This window comes from Hyla sarda, chromosome 12 (genome assembly GCF_029499605.1).
Source record: "Hyla sarda isolate aHylSar1 chromosome 12, aHylSar1.hap1, whole genome shotgun sequence".
NCBI lineage: Eukaryota > Metazoa > Chordata > Amphibia > Anura > Hylidae > Hyla > Hyla sarda.
Window position 1 is genome coordinate 83,452,344 of NC_079200.1, and position 15,801 is coordinate 83,468,144.

Genomic DNA, 15,801 nt, shown 5'->3' on the forward strand with positions numbered 1-15,801 from the left:
ATCATAGATGATCACCTTTGGTAGAACAGTGTCTTGTCTCCTTGGTATCCTCCTCCAGACATCTCTGGGGTTCGCTCTAGGAGAATCATTCCTTCAGCTCCGCGCTGATTGTACTTTGAACCTGAGGAAGACTGGTCCCTGCAGAGCTGGAGACCTCAGTAACCAGTGGATGATGCGAGAAGTCATTCTAATGGAGAATCCCTCTTTCCATGCCAGACTATTAGAGCAATATAATACACACAGGAGTATATAGATAAATTCTGAGATTTAATGTGGACTATGAGAGCTATTATTGCATTAACTATAATGATGAGAGTTGGGACTTTACAGTTGGAGAACAACAGGTTGGGGCCTAATAGAGTAGTGCTCTCGAGTTCTTGTAAACTACTACTCCCAGCATACCCTCACACCTTGAGACCCAATGGTTGGGTAATATTGTTCCACCACTGATACATGCCTAGGATATTCATAATATATATTATATCAAATATGCTATTGGGCCTTTGGAACATGATCTGCAGTGACTCTTATAGGATTGTGCTGTTTTTCCACAGGTCCTTCAGGACTCTACCAAGGAGCCAATGGTCTATCTAATGCCAGCAGCTTTAGCGGTCTCCATCAGGTGAGGCGCTTACCATAACAATTATCCCGTTAAAGCCAGTCACAGTATTCTGGGTCCCTACAGAATACTACAATTGTAGGGTAACTGTCAGTAGTGTTTTGATCAGAGGGTCTCTGGGTGCTGAGACCTACACAATCACTAAAATAAACAGAAGCTTGGTACCGTTTGTTTTTGCTTGATTCTCTCTTCAGAAAGCCAAGTGTGCCATGACAGTCTCACAGGAGACATTTATCAAAGTCAGTGTAGGTGCACTAATATTATACTCAGGTTTTGATGGTGTAGTTGGAGTGTACATGCACCAAATGTATTAAATGATGCAGGGCGTGTGATAAATTTGATACTAGTAAAAAAAAAATTGTGAAATTTCACTTCAAAACACCTTCTCTCCCAGGTCTGGGCTGGTGTAATTGAGGACGCTGCTAAAAATCTGCGACTCTTTGAGAAAAATTGCTCTTCTTAAATCTCTTACCACTGCAAAGTGAAAAGCAAAAGAGTGTACCCAAGTCATTTTAGTCAATATCTGCAACAGATTTACAGAAGCAGTGTAGAAAGCTTGATAAATCTCCTCCATAGACTTTTTATAAATCCATATACAGTACCACTTGCCCCGCACTGTGAGGAGAGCCTAACGAAAATGAATCGACACGGCTGAGCTGAGCACTTATGCCTTTTTCAGGGGTGTGGAAATAAAAAATAATAATGATTTCAACCTAAATAGTCTGTAAATAAAGTCTTTATTAATAGAAACTTAATAGGCAGACCAGTATGTCACCCCATTAGGTGGATAGGGCCCCTGATAAGTCCACCCCATTAAATAGGTAGGTATGTCCCTTTATCAGGTAGGTACGTCCCCTCATCACGTAGGCTCCCCTAGTATGTAAATAGAGCCCCAGGTATATATGCCCTTCCAGTTGGTAAAAAGGTAGGGCTCAGCCTCCCCCTGTGCTATTATATTTCAGCCCCCCCCTGTGCCACTATATTTCAGCCCCCTGTGCCATTATATTTCAGCCCCCCCTCCCCCTGTGCCATTATATTTCAGCCCCCCGTGCCATTATATTTCAGCCCCCCCCCCTGTGCCACTATATTTCAGCCCCACCTGTGCCATTATATTTCAGCCCCCCCCCTCCCCCTGTGCCATTATATTTCAGCCCCCCCGTGCCATTATATTTCAGCCCCCCCCCTCTGTGCCATTATATTTCAGCCCCCCCCTGTGCCATTATATTTCACCCATCCCCCCGTGCCATTATATTTCACCCCCCTCCTTTGCCACATCATTCACTGATTCACCAAACCCCTTACCCCTGCTTTTACCTGTCCTCTGTCCCCATGTGCCCTCCGGCAGGCTCAGGGGGTTGGCGGTTATGTTGCTGGACCGCATCCTTGGTCCTGACGGAGGTCCGCGCGATTAGTTATGTCAATGCATGAGCCTACGCTGGGACGCCGTCGTCCTGCACTGCTCGCCATAGGCTGGAGCATACAGCTGCAGTCTATAGGAGTTTAGTGACGGGGTGAGAAGGATTGCCCCGTTATATGTGAATTCCTCAGGCATTTAGCCCTGCTTGCCTGAAGCAGGGCTAAATGCCTGAAGAATTCACCTGCCCGGAACTACATGTCCCGGGCGTTACAATTTCCACGTCCCTGCTTTTTATGTTAGTGGGATCTCAGCACCAGGATCCCACCCATTAAACTTTGTGACATGTCAGAAGTTTGTGAAGTGATAGTTTCTCAGATTTGTCAATTTGTCCAATATATCTGATCAGCCACATAATGGTAAAGAATTTTTCAGGCAATACAAGCAGTCCTCTATAGTAAAATCATGTTATATAATATTCAATATATAGTATGTCTGTGCTTAAAGGGGTTGTCCAGCAAAAAAAGCAGCTAAGGCCAGCTGATCAAATAAAAAGTACTGTACTTGACTCCCTCTCTATTGGGATGCTCAATGTCTGCCATGCTTTACTACTTGGAGCTGTAGACAATGCATCACTTTGCTGTTCAGCCAATTACTTTCTGAAGCGGAACACTGCTGCGGCTAGTGATCGGCTGAACTGTATGTAGCTCTGGAAAGTGCAGCAGACATCCTGCGGCCCTATAATGGAGCTTGCAAACGAGCAGGGGAGGTAAGTAGAGTTTTTTTTATACCAGCTGAAAGCCTGCGTACATTGCTCATTTTTTTTTTTGCTAGATAACCCATTATAATAACGTGTGAATCTGTTCTTTCATGTCAGGAATATTCATCATATCCCGGCTTTAGCCAAGGACAATACACCCAGTACTACAGCACATCCTACAACTCTCCGTATGTTACTAGCAACAACATCAGTCCAAGCGCCATCCCCACCACCACCTACTCCCTGCAGGAAGCCTCTCACCACATCTCCAACCAGAGCTCAGAGTCTCTGTCAGGTGAGTGTTATTTTTCTACAGACACAGATTGTGAAGCTAGAAAGAGGTTAACGGCAGAATCATTTGGTTCTTTCAGGGAGCACACCAGCTCCAGTCTATCTGCATTCTTTGATATAGCAACGGCCCCAGTAGATGGAAGTGCATATGTGTACACTGTATTTATAAGTCTTGTGACATCTCTGCAGGAGATTATAATACTCACAATGATCCCTCCACCCCGGTGAAAGATTCCGAAACTGACCGGCAGCACAGAGGATCTGATGTCAAGTTACGAGGAAGGTCCAAACGAAACAATGACCCCTCCCCTACTGTAGACAATGAGATTGAGGTAAGACAGCATCTTATATTAGACTTCTGACTGGAAGAGGCTGACCGGCGACAAACAATATGATATGATGGACAAACAGTAGGACATGTCTGAGAGCAGCTTTAGGATATAGATGTTGGGGGAGATTTATCAAAACCAGTGCAGAGGAAAACTTGCCCCGTTGGCCATAGCAACCAATCAGCTTGCTTCTTTCATTTTCATGAAGGCCTGTTAAAAATGAAAGAAGTGATCTGATTGGTTGCTATGGGCAACTGGACAACTTTTCCTCTGCACAGGTTTTAATAAATCTCCCCCCTTGTCTATGAGCTCAGCAACTTTCTAATTTATGTTGTGCGTCAGTTCCTAACCATTATGAAGAATTCTGTTTACTGTCAGTGAATTTGAGCATTTTTTTTTACATTTCCAAAGGTTATACATACATCCCGAACATGTCCAACCTGCCTCATCCATGTGATATAATTTTTTTTTTTTTTTTATCACAGAAATCTTAAAAATTGTGATATATTAAAATACAGAGCTTATTAGAAGGCTGCAGAATTTGCCCTTATACAATGAATATTGGTTATCTTCCTGATGAGCTGTGAAAGCTTTCATGTCTAATGTGTACTTGCGTTTGTAGAAGTTTAGAATCCCAAAATGAGCTGCATTGTCCCAGGTTCTGTAAAGTTTCTGCTTAGTGCCCATAGTGCCCATTGGCTTCTCTGGCATCAGATTGTCTCCTTATGGTCTTCTCTAACTTGGCTGTGGCTTTATACCTACAGATTGTTCCACCAGAGATCAGATAAGTGCACACATGGGTCCTTCAAGGAGCAGATTCGGAGGGGGCATTTATCTGCCAGAGAAAACTATTTTAAGGTTATAATAGACGTCAGTGCCAAAGCCTTCCAGATATTGCAGATTAGATGGGATGCAATGCATTGTCAGAACATACAATAAAAGTGAATAAGCTGTGAATTACTGACCTGTGCTGGATTGTCTGTCCTGTTCAATGGAGGAAGTTAAAGGTTCCATCTCCTGCAGGACCCCCTTTTATCCCCCATAGACTGGAACTCCCTCTTATTCTCCATAGACTGGATCCCATTCTCATCCTCCATACACTGGGACCCCTATTTATTTTTCATAGACTGGGAACCCTCCTTATCCTCCACATCCAGTGGGACTTCCTCTCATGCTTCATAGACTAGGACCCCCTTTTATTCTTCATATACTTGGACACCCATGGACTAATAAAAGATCTAAGACTGATTATCTAAAGCCAATGGGGGTGTGAGCTGTTTCTCATGGCCACTGGTTTGGGTTGAGGATAGATGTAGCTCATAAAACTTTCATGGGTTATTCCTGGATTACAGGCAGAAAGCAGCTGCTAGCTGATACAGTGGGGCAAAAAAGTATTTAGTCAGCCACCAATTCTGCAAGTACTCCCACTTAAAAAGATGAGAGGCCTGTAATTTTCATCATAGATATACCTCAACTGTGAGAGACATAATGAGAAAAAAATTCCATAAAATCACATTGTCTGATTTTTAAAGAATTTATTAGCAAATTATGGTGTAAAAAAAGTATTTGGTCAATAACAAAAGTTCATCTCAATACTTTGTTATATACCCTTTCTTGGCAATGACAGAGGTCAAACGTTTTCTGTAAGTCTTCACAAGGTTTTCACACACTGTTGCTGGTATTTTGGCCCATTCCTCCATACAGATCTCCTCTAGAGCAGTGATGTTTTGGGGCTGCCGCTGGGCAACACAGACTTTCAACTCCCTCCAAAGGTTTTCTATGGGGTTTATATCTGGAGACTGGTTAGGCCACTCCAGGACCCTGAAATGCTTCTTACGAAGCCACTCTTTCATTGCCCTGGCGGTGTGTTTAGGATCATTGCCATGCTGAAAGACCCAGCCACGTTTCAGCTTCAATGCCCTTGCTGAAAAACAGCCACAAAGCGTGATGTTTCCACCCCCATGCTTCACAGTAGGTATGGTGTTCTTTGGTATTCTTTCCGATCCAAAACCGACGAGTTGAGTTTCTACCAAAAAGTTGTACTTTGGTTTTATCTGAACATATGACATTCTCCCAATACTCTTCTGGATTATCCAAATGCAAACTTCAGACAGGCCCGGATATGTACTGGCTTAAGCAAGGGGACACATCTGGCACTGCATGATTCGAGTCCCTGGCGGCGTAGTGTGTTACTGATGGTAGCCTTTGTTACTTTGGTCCCAGCTCTCTGCAGGCCATTCACTAGGTCCCCCCCGTGTGGTTCTGGGATTTTTGCTCACCGTTCTCGTGATCATTTTGACACCATGTGGTGAGATCTTGTGTGAAGCCCCAGATCAAGGGAGATTATCAGTGGTCTTGTATGTCTTCCATTTTCTAATAATTTCTCCCACAGTTGATTTCTTCACACCAAGCTGCTTGCCTATTGCAGATTCAGTCTTCCCAGCCTGGTGCAGGTATACAATTTTGTTTCTGGTGTCCTTCGACAGCTCTTTGGTTTTGGCCATAGTGGAGTTTGGAGTGTGACTGTTTGAGGTTGTGGACAGGTGACTTTTATACTGATAACAAGTTCAAACAGGTGGGATTAATATAGGTAACAAGTGGAGGACAGAGGAGACTCTTAAAGAAGAAGTTACAGGTCTGTGAGAGCCAGAAATCATGCTTATTTGTAGGTGACCAAAAACTTATTTTCCACCATAATTTGCAAATAAATTCTTTAAAAATCAGACAATGTGATTTTATGGATTTTTTTTTCTATTATGTCTCTCATAGTTGAGGTATACCTATGATGAAAATGACAGGCCTCTCATCTTTTTAAGTGGGAGATGTTGCACAATTGGTGGTAGACTAAATACTTTTTTTGCCCCACTGTATGTGAGTGTTCAATGAATGGTATACACTCCGAGAGCAGCCTTCAGTCCATTCTCCACCACAGCTGGCACCACCCTGGGCTATATTACTGCCATCTGTTTGTTGTACCTGTGATTCCTCTATTATTATAAGACTATCTCCAGAACGAGAGAGCGTGATTTATCAGCTCTACAGACAATATAGAGTGCAGCGAGGTAGTTTGTCATCGCATCAGACTAATCCCATTTTCCTTTAATGCCTTTTCCACATGGTTATTTAGCTTTTTTCCTGTAGGACGAGACTTTGCAAACTAGTTTACCAAGAATTGGCTGCTGCACAAAGGATTCTTATATCTAAATACTCTCTGTCTTGAAAAGCCCTGAATGCATCTGAATAAATGTCCTGTAGTTATTTTGGCAGCAAATGTGAAGACGGCAAAAAAAAAAAAAAAATATATATATATATTTTATTTTATTTTTTTTACCTGCCCACGTTCGTTCTACAAGAAATCATTTGATTAAATGCACATTAACCCCACACCTGCTTCTGCATGAGAACACAGTGCCTCCTGCAGGTCTCATGACTATAACTGTTCTAGCACTGTGTGGTCTGGTCCCTTACAAAAATAGCTTTTTGATCCGATTGTCATGACAGATAGTATAAAGGGGAGCATAGACTGTACCTTGTGGGAGAATTGATGGCTCACACATAGATGGGAAATGTGTGTTGTACGTCAGGTTCTGTCTCTGGTCCAATGTCACAATGAGTGATCAGCTGGCCGATGAACAGAACTATCGCTAGTGTTGTATCTCCTACTTTATAATCCTTTAAGGATGCACCTGATGTGACCCATGAATTAGAGTAATGTGAATTCCTTAGCTGGCGAACACAAAATGTGCCTGCCAGATGGAGTAGGGGGGGCAGCATTAGGGGATTCTCTGAACTTCCCCCTGGGTGTATCCAGCAGGTGATACAGTTCTGCACATTCATCTGATCTCGTGGGAATTAGTTTGTTACATCACTCCCAACTCTATGTTCTGACACAACTAAGAATCCAGGGAGAAATCCAGACAGAGCGAATCTTTATTTATGATCCAATAAGTAGGGGTGTATAGGTTGTAAGAACTATTTTTGTACTTGAATAACCTTATACCCTATATGGGTGGTGAATATGGACGGCATCACAGGGGTCTTTAGTTTGAAGGCCATGGGCAGCATCACAGGGGTCTTAATTTGAAGACCATTGTTTAAAAAAAATATATGACTCTACATGTGTTGCAAAACTACAACTCTCCTCATTCCCTGATAGCTTTTGGGATAATAAGAGTTGTATTTAAGCAACACCTGGAGGCACATGTTATGGAACACTGTACTATAGAGCAGTGATGCCCAACCTGTGGCTCTCCAGCTGTTATGAACTACATCTCCCAACATGCCTTGATGGCTGGAGAGCCACAGGTTAGGGAAGGTTGCTCCACCAGTAAGCATATGATGGAATACAAGTACTGCATTGATAACATATAGTGTATTTCTCTGATATATATTGTATATTTGAAATATGAACCTGCTGAGCCCTTTCATTTCTGCTGTGCAATTTTCCTGCCAATCCTTATACATGCACAGTGTTGTGAGGCGTGGACCATGGCTGGTGGCTGATCCTTCTGCTACCTGCACACTGAGGCATATGTTATGGCTGCGGACTGATCATCCTAATACATGCACAGTGTAAGGCAGAAGGCACCACTGATCTGGGTGATATGTCATGACTGGTGACCGCTCCTCATTGCAGTGTAGAATAGTTAGTGACAATGATGCATGGGGTCTGTTAGAAGGGGCTGGATTCTTGGCTGTCTAGGACTTTGTTCTAACACATGCTCTTCTCTCTTTCACAGCGCGTCTTTGTGTGGGATTTGGATGAGACGATTATCATTTTCCACTCATTACTGACTGGGACGTTCGCCTCCAGATACGGCAAGGTAAGAGTGGGTTATGTACACCTGAGAGAGTGTACTGTGGAGCATTGCATATCGTTGTTATTGTTGTCCTTGTGGGGAATTTTTTTTTTTTACTCCTTTTTTTTTATTTTTTTTTATAGCTTGCACTTTCTCCCTTATGCTGATATCAAATGCAGCAAAATGTATTATGATGTTGTTCAATGCATGATGGAATTTGGCAGACTTTTCAAGTCACATTTTTGCCTCATGGACTTCTGTGTCATGCATCATGTGAAGTGAGATTTGTGCAAAAACTTTAAAATGTCACAATCAATGAATAGGTGTAAAAATACACCAGCGAAACCATGCCCCCAACATCTGTCAGAAAGTAAAACTGGTGTACATGGCACAAATGTCACAGATCTTCTAGTGTTCTGAATGACAGAACTGCCCTGTGATACAACAATGGGCAGTATTTATGTGAAATTTGATTTCAGTGAGGTATGAGCCGCAAATACCTCCACAATCTAACTAGAATCATTCTTGTGGACAACATTTCTGTACAACCTATATCAGGCAGCCAATTCTCTAAGTCTCTATTTAGCACATGAAGTCCTTGTGGTTGAGGATATATTTTTACTTATAAGCCAGTGTTCCTAAGCCTCTGGCTCTCCAGCTATTTAAACACCACAACTCTCATCATGCCCTGCCTGCCCTCGGTAGTAACAGCATAATGGTAGTTATAGTTTTGTAACAGCTGGAGAGCCACATGTTGGAGAACTCTGCTGTAAGTGCACATGCATACACACATCACACCTATACATGGCCGCTTTGCGCAAGCCGCATCAGTCAAGTGCATAAAATCTGACGACTTCCTGTTTTAAGAGCTTCCTATTAATCCAGCTTAGCGGCTCTGTCGGGGGGAGCCCGTCCGCTCTCTTCTTCACAAGCCATCAATTAAAGCACTAATGGAGGCATTTCACTGCTCGTAAGAGCTTCGCCGATCTATTTATAGATGGAGGAGAAGTCACAATGTACTAAAACTTCATTAACTGTGCCCAAGGTGCAAATAAAATCTGTAGGGGTTAGAGGGGGCCGGCTTCTCCTCTGGTTCTAGATCATCACTGTATACAGCATGAAAGAGCATTGCCCCGAAAATCAGTGAATACATGTCATTGAGTCCTCCTCTGTAAGGCTCCCCCACTTCTCTCCTCATAGACTCCTGTGCATAGCTTGTTACAGTGTATTTGCACCCTCTCTGCTAATGATTCATCCAGCTTTACAAGCAGGACTGAATGAATGGAAAGAAGACTGACATATTGTAGTTACTGCAGCAGTTAGTGGTAAAGAATATTGGTGGTCGCTGCTTTGTATCATGTCACCTGAGATGTGGCCCTGTCTGTTTTTCTTTCTTTCCCTCTTTTTCTCCTCTATCCTTCTGCTTTTTTCCCCTCCCTTCTTTTTCTAACCCTGTCATCTTTTCACCCCCCCTCTCTCTCCCTTTCTCTCGTGTAGGTGGCAGCAGACATGCTTGTCATGCTTGGATGTCCTTTCTCTAGTTATCACTAATTTCAGTGGTCTAGTTTTTCCCTATGTTACTCCAGTGTAACACCATTTTTTCAGCTGTAATAACCCTATGCAGCACTCAAGCTCTGTGCCCCCCGTCTATTTAGAGGACCTCTCCATTATATACCTTGTCCTCCTCAGATAAATACATTATTTACATGTCGGCTAAGAACGCAGAGTAAATTGCTGATTTGGAGCACCGGATGGCTTGTGCGCTTTATAAATAGTGTTGGTCATGGATAGGAGTGTGGCTCTGCTCCCCGCCATACCTGCATCCTTCCCACAGGCATTAAATAGCAGTTACACATCCTCCGCCACTCCAGTGTTTTATGGGCTTTGGAGAAAGAATAGTAGTTGCTATGTTTGGCAAGTTGTGTGCTCACATTCTTAAAAGATCTATGCTGCTATCATTCCCACCCAGGGGCAAAAGGACAGCAGAGGCCAGGATCACAAGTTACCTTCACAAGTTACCTTCCTTATACCAAATCCATTCACATAAAGAATTTTAGGCAGCAGTGAATGTTATTTGAAATGCAGGACACTATTTATCCACGACTCCTTATATTCCTGCTCATATGTATGATCACCCCTGTTGTCTCTATTCGAAGATCTGATCGCCCAGCCTGACCTTCCTTGGGTGCCCAGTGGGTGCACCCCAATTCGTTTACCATCATATGTAGGAAGCCAACAGTATATGAAGAAGCTGCACCTCACAACTCTCTGTTATAAACTGTCCCTGTCCCCAGGTGCTCACAGTTTAATTTCTCAGGCTGTTTACACTTGCAGTATTTGTGGTCAGATTGCATTGGAATGTGCAGATTACTGTGGTCTGTCATGTGGATGAATAACCCAGTGATCATGTTCCCACACCTATCACTGCGGCCATTCTTATCTCTGAAGAGGACGGAAAACATTGCACTTAATCCTCTCATCACGAGCTGTTACCTGAGCTAAGGAGAACAATTGGATCCACACCTCCTCTATTAACCCCAGAAGGGACTGCTTGCTCAAGGTGCTGGCACCATGCATTGCTCTGGGTCAAGCAGGTCTCATTGTACCCGAAAATTTCAGTACTTGTCCATGTTTATGTGTTGTACATATCTGCTGATCCATGGAGGTAAGGTGCCCTTGGAGGAGAGAGTTTAGAGGCTGCACCTTTTACATGAAATAGTTAAATAATCTTCAGATTCACAGCCCTCATGTAGAGCCCAGCCATGGAATGTATAGCCTGCCACATACTTTGGCTGCACAATTTAGGAAAAAATTTCATATTTTGATTATGAAGGTAAATATTGGGATTGCAATATAATAAACAAATGGTGAAATCCATCCATTTGATGACCATTCCTCTTCATTTCATGACAATTCCCTTTCCCTCATTTTATGTCCACCCCCCATTTTATGACAATCCTTTTCTATTTCATGACCATTCCCCCATTTTATGACCATCCTTTTCTATTTCATGACCATTACCCCATTTTATGACCATTCTTTTCCATCTCATGTCCATTCCCCTAATTTCATCATAGTTATTCTCCTAATTTCCATTTCCCTCATTTCCTATTCCATTCTTACCATTTCAGATTGAATCCTTTTCATTTCATGTTCATGTAAAGAACATGAAATGCAGGGGATAAGATATGAAATGCGGAAAAATTTACTTTATTCCTTCTCCCCATTTAACACCTTCATGAACCAGCAAATTTTGAATTCTGGCTTAAGTTTTTTCCTCCTCACCTTCTAAGACCATAACAATTTTATTTTTCACTGACAAAGTTGTATCAGGGCTTATTTTTTCTGGACACCTTGTACTCTTTATTGGTGTACATTGTTTTATCATTTAATATATTATGAAGGGAAAAAAAATATATGTAGGGCAAAATGGAAAAAAATATGGAATTGTTCACGTTGGGTAAAACTGTCAGTACGACTCCAATAATACTAAACTTGGATAATTTTTGTTTAGTTTTCTAAAGAGCTGTGTTTTATTTTTTGCGCCATGAGCTGTAGTTTTTAACAGTATCACATTTATGTAGTACTGAGTTTTTGATCACTTTATATGCTATTTTTTCTGGGATGTGATATGACCAAAAATCAACAATTTTGGCGTTTGTCATTTTTTTTTTGCATTTACGCTGTTGACTGTGTGGATCACAAATAAATGTAATAATTTAATAGTTCGAACAATTACTAATCAGCTATACCAAATATGTGTTCTTTTTTTACAGTGTTTTATTTGAAAAACAGGAAAAGGAAGGGTGGGGTGATTCATTTTTTTAAATATACTTTTAAAAACATTATTTTAACTTTTTTATACAAAGTTTTTGGCCCCCTTTCCTAGTGGGCTATCATAAGCTATCATTAGGTGGCTTACATAGATTAATGTAATGATATTGCATTACATTGATCTTTGCTATCTGCGCTCGATTGCTAAGTGCTGCCCGAGGCAGCCTTCAACACTCATCGAGCCAGGGAGGCCAGAGGAGCAAAGGTAAGGCCCCCAACCTCCCTAGCAGATGGCAGCGGGCATCTGCCGGTATGACGCGGACCCAACCCACTCACCTGACCCATGACGTACATGTATGTCATGGGTCGGGAAGGGGTAAATGTACCTGGCCTAATATAGGCGGGTTGTGCCTTCCCACATGGCTGCGCTGCGCCATACAGCGCTGGGAATAAGTGACTTCATTAGGTGAAAGATCGCTAGGCACTCCTGGGAGGACGTGAACAGCTTGACACGTGCGGGAGGAGCCAGGTGAAAAAAAAACAACATCAAGGGACATGCACAGGAGCCAGGGCAAGCCACCACTGAAAATCAAGGGACATGCACGGGGAAAGTAATAACTGCAACATTTTGCCAGGGACATCATCTAAGTATTCACGATCTGCAAATATCGCAATTCAGTTATGATTGCACACCTTTGTTCCCTCTGGACTCCTTTGTCTCTTCTAGAAATCTCTGTCTGATACGGACCTCTCCTGGTTCACTGGAGGAAGCTTATCTCCTGGAGAACAAAAAAGTGGATTTCTAGGGTGAAATTATTGAAGGCCTGTCTACAGAATAGGTAATCTGTAGCTTATCAGTGCGGTGTGTCGACACCTGGCACCCCCTTCCCCCCAAAAGATCAGCTGCAGTGCCAAAAGTAGAAAATTGAAGTGAATGAGAGATGTAGTGGAACCACTTCACAATGTAAGCAGCAGAAGCTTCCAGCTCCTGTACGTTGTTTACTTTCAGGGCTGCAACTAGCCCAAACAGCTGAACTGCTATATTTATTAAACCATTTAGACTGCTTTTTTTGTCTAAATTTGTCGCATGAAAAGTTTTTGTGAGATTTAATTTAAAACGTTTACATTTCGTTGCCATGAAGTGTACTTATTCAGAGCACTTTGTGCAGTGGTCAGTGATTTATCATGTGCGTCTGTGTGAAATGTTGCATAAAAGTCGCACAAATGTTGCAGGGGCCAGATTTAGAAGTTATTACAGAGCAGGTCAACCCTGCAGGTCAACAATTGTATTAAGGTCCACCGCCACTTCTACTTCATTCTGGTTAAATGTTGCAGAGAATAGTTCTATGGGCATTCATCATTAATAAAAATGTACAGTTAAAAAAAAAAAAAGAACTGGCAAAACCAGTACTAGACTCCGGTATACCTACTGTTTAGAAGAGTCTGGCCAGAATAGGTCTTCACGGAAGAATTGTGGGGAAAAAAAGCCATTTGCGGAAACAATACCAGTGACTCAACAATGCACAAAAACTAGGGTGCAGAAAAGTGGCAGCAGGTGCAGCATCTGAACTGATTTGAAAATCTGGTTGTTACAGAAGACAGTTTGGTAACTGAAGGGCTGGAGAGGGCACTATATTAAGTGTTTGCAGGCAACAGTGAAAGATGATTTCTTGCATGTATCAAGCTGTACTTCAGCAATTGCAGTTGATTAATGGTGTCATGAATGCTGAAAAATACAGGCAGATACTTTACCATCATGCAATACCATCAGGGAGGTGTCTGGCTCTAAATTTGTTCTGCAGCAGGACACCGACTCCAAACATACAGTCAATGTCATAAAGAACTATCTTCAGCGTAAAGAAGAACAAGAAGTCCTGAAAATTATATGGGCTCCACTGAGCACTGATCTCAACATTATCAAGTATGTCCAAAGATGTTTGGAACAACCTTCCTGCTAAGTTTCTTCAAAAACTCAAGTGAAGAATTGATGTTATGAAGGCAAAGGGCGGTTACACCAAATATTGATTTGATTTCTATTTCTCTTCTGTTAACCCACATTGCATTTTATTTGATAAAAACAAACTAATAACATTTCTATTTTTTTAAAGCATTCTTACTTCACAGAATGTTTTTCACACCTGCTTAACCCCTTAAGGACTCAGGGTTTTTCCGTTTTTGCACTTTCGTTTTTTCCTCCTTACCTTTTAAAAATCATAACCCTTTCAATTTTCCACCTAAAAATCCATATTATGGCTTATTTTTTGCGTCACCAATTCTACTTTGCAGTGACATTAGTCATTTTACCCAAAAATGCACAGCGAAACGTAAAAAAAAAATCATTGTGCGACAAAATCGGAAAAAAAAACGCCATTTTGTAACTTTTGGGGGCTTCCGTTTCTACGCAGTGCATATTTCGGTAAAAATTACACCTTATTATTATTCTGTAGGTCCATACGGTTAAAATGATACCCTACTTATATAGGTTTGATTTTGTCGCACTTCTGGAAAAAATCATAACTACATGCAGGAAAATTTATACGTTTAAAAATGTCATCTTCTGACCCCTATAACTTTTTATTTTTCCACGTACAGGGCGGTATGAGGACTCATTTTTTGCGCCGTGATCTGAAGTTTTTATTGATATGATTTTTGTTTTGATCGGACTTTTTGATCACTTTTTATTAATTTTTTTAATGGTATAAAAAGTGACCAAAATACGCTTTTTTGGACTTTGGATTTTTTTTGCGCGTACGCCATTGACCGTGCGGTTTAATTAATGATATATTTTTATAGTTCGGACATTTACGCACGCGGCGATACCACATATGTTTATTTTTATTTTTTTTACACTGTTTTATTTTTTTTTATGGGAAAAGGGGGGTGATTCAAACTTTTATTATGGAAGGGGTTAAATGACCTTTATTAACACTTTTTTTTAAAAAATTTTTTTGCAGTGTTATAGGTCCCATAGGGACCTATAACATTGCACACACTGATCTCCTATGCTGAAGATTGGCGTGTATTAACACCCCTGTGATCAGCATTATCGGCGCTTGACTGCTCCTGCCTTGATCTCAGGCACGGAGCAGTCATTAGTCGATCGGACACAGAGGAGGCAGGTAAGGGCCCTCCCGGTGTCCGATCAGCTGTTCGGGACGCCGCGATTTCACCGCGGCGGTCCCGAACAGCCCGACTGAGCAGCCGGGATACTTTCAGTTTCACTTTAGAAGCGGCGGTCAGCTTTGACCGCCGCTTCTAAAGGGTTAATACCGCACATCGCCGCGATCGGCGATGTGTGTTATTAGCCGCGGGTCCCCGCCGTTGATGAGCGCCGGGACCGAAGCGATATGATGCAGGATCGCGGCGCGATCCCGCTTCATATCGCGGGAGCCGGCGCAGGACGTAAATATACGTCCTGCGTCGTTAAGGGGTTAAAAGTTTTGCACACTACTGTGTATACAGTCAAGAAAAGGAAGTATTTCTCACAGAATAGGATTGGAGTAACACATGTTTTGCTATACACATGTTTATTTCCTTTGAGTGTATTGGAGCTAAACCAAAAAAGGAGGTACAAAATTATTGGCAGCCTTTCAAAATTGTGGATAAAAAAAGATTATTTTAAGCATGTGATGCTCCTTTAAACTTACCTGGGGCAAGTAACAGGGGTGGGCAATAAAAATAAAATCACATCTGAAAGCAGATAAAAAGGAGAGAAGTTCACTAGTCTTTGCATTGTGTGTCTGTGTGTGCCACACTAAGCAAGGACAACAGAAAGAGAAGAAGAGAACTGTCTGAGGACTTGAGAACCAAAATTGTGGAAAATAACGACAATCTCAAGGTTACAAGTCCATCTCCAGAGATCTAGATTTGCCTTT

The 15,801-nt window shown here is 42.0% G+C and overlaps 1 protein-coding gene and 1 long non-coding RNA gene across 7 annotated transcripts in view; one reads left to right on the forward strand and one right to left on the reverse strand.

Annotated features, from left to right (window-relative positions):
- LOC130297014 (uncharacterized) overlaps positions 1 to 3,362 on the reverse strand; it is a 3,912-nt gene extending 550 nt beyond the window's left edge. Inside the window, exons 1-2 of the long non-coding RNA XR_008849367.1 lie at positions 3,231 to 3,362; positions 16 to 217 (exon numbers count right to left, since the gene is read on the reverse strand). This is a non-coding gene — a long non-coding RNA (uncharacterized LOC130297014). The remainder of the gene's footprint in view (positions 1 to 15; positions 218 to 3,230) is intronic.
- The window catches only part of EYA2 (EYA transcriptional coactivator and phosphatase 2), a 128,235-nt gene that overhangs the window by 91,286 nt on the left and 21,148 nt on the right, over positions 1 to 15,801 (forward strand). For all 6 annotated transcript variants that reach the window (XM_056549161.1, XM_056549156.1, XM_056549158.1 and 3 more), the window contains 4 exons: positions 555 to 622; positions 2,851 to 3,028; positions 3,214 to 3,356; positions 8,093 to 8,176. In XM_056549161.1, coding sequence (XP_056405136.1) covers positions 555 to 622; positions 2,851 to 3,028; positions 3,214 to 3,356; positions 8,093 to 8,176 — 473 coding nt within the window. The remainder of the gene's footprint in view (positions 1 to 554; positions 623 to 2,850; positions 3,029 to 3,213; positions 3,357 to 8,092; positions 8,177 to 15,801) is intronic.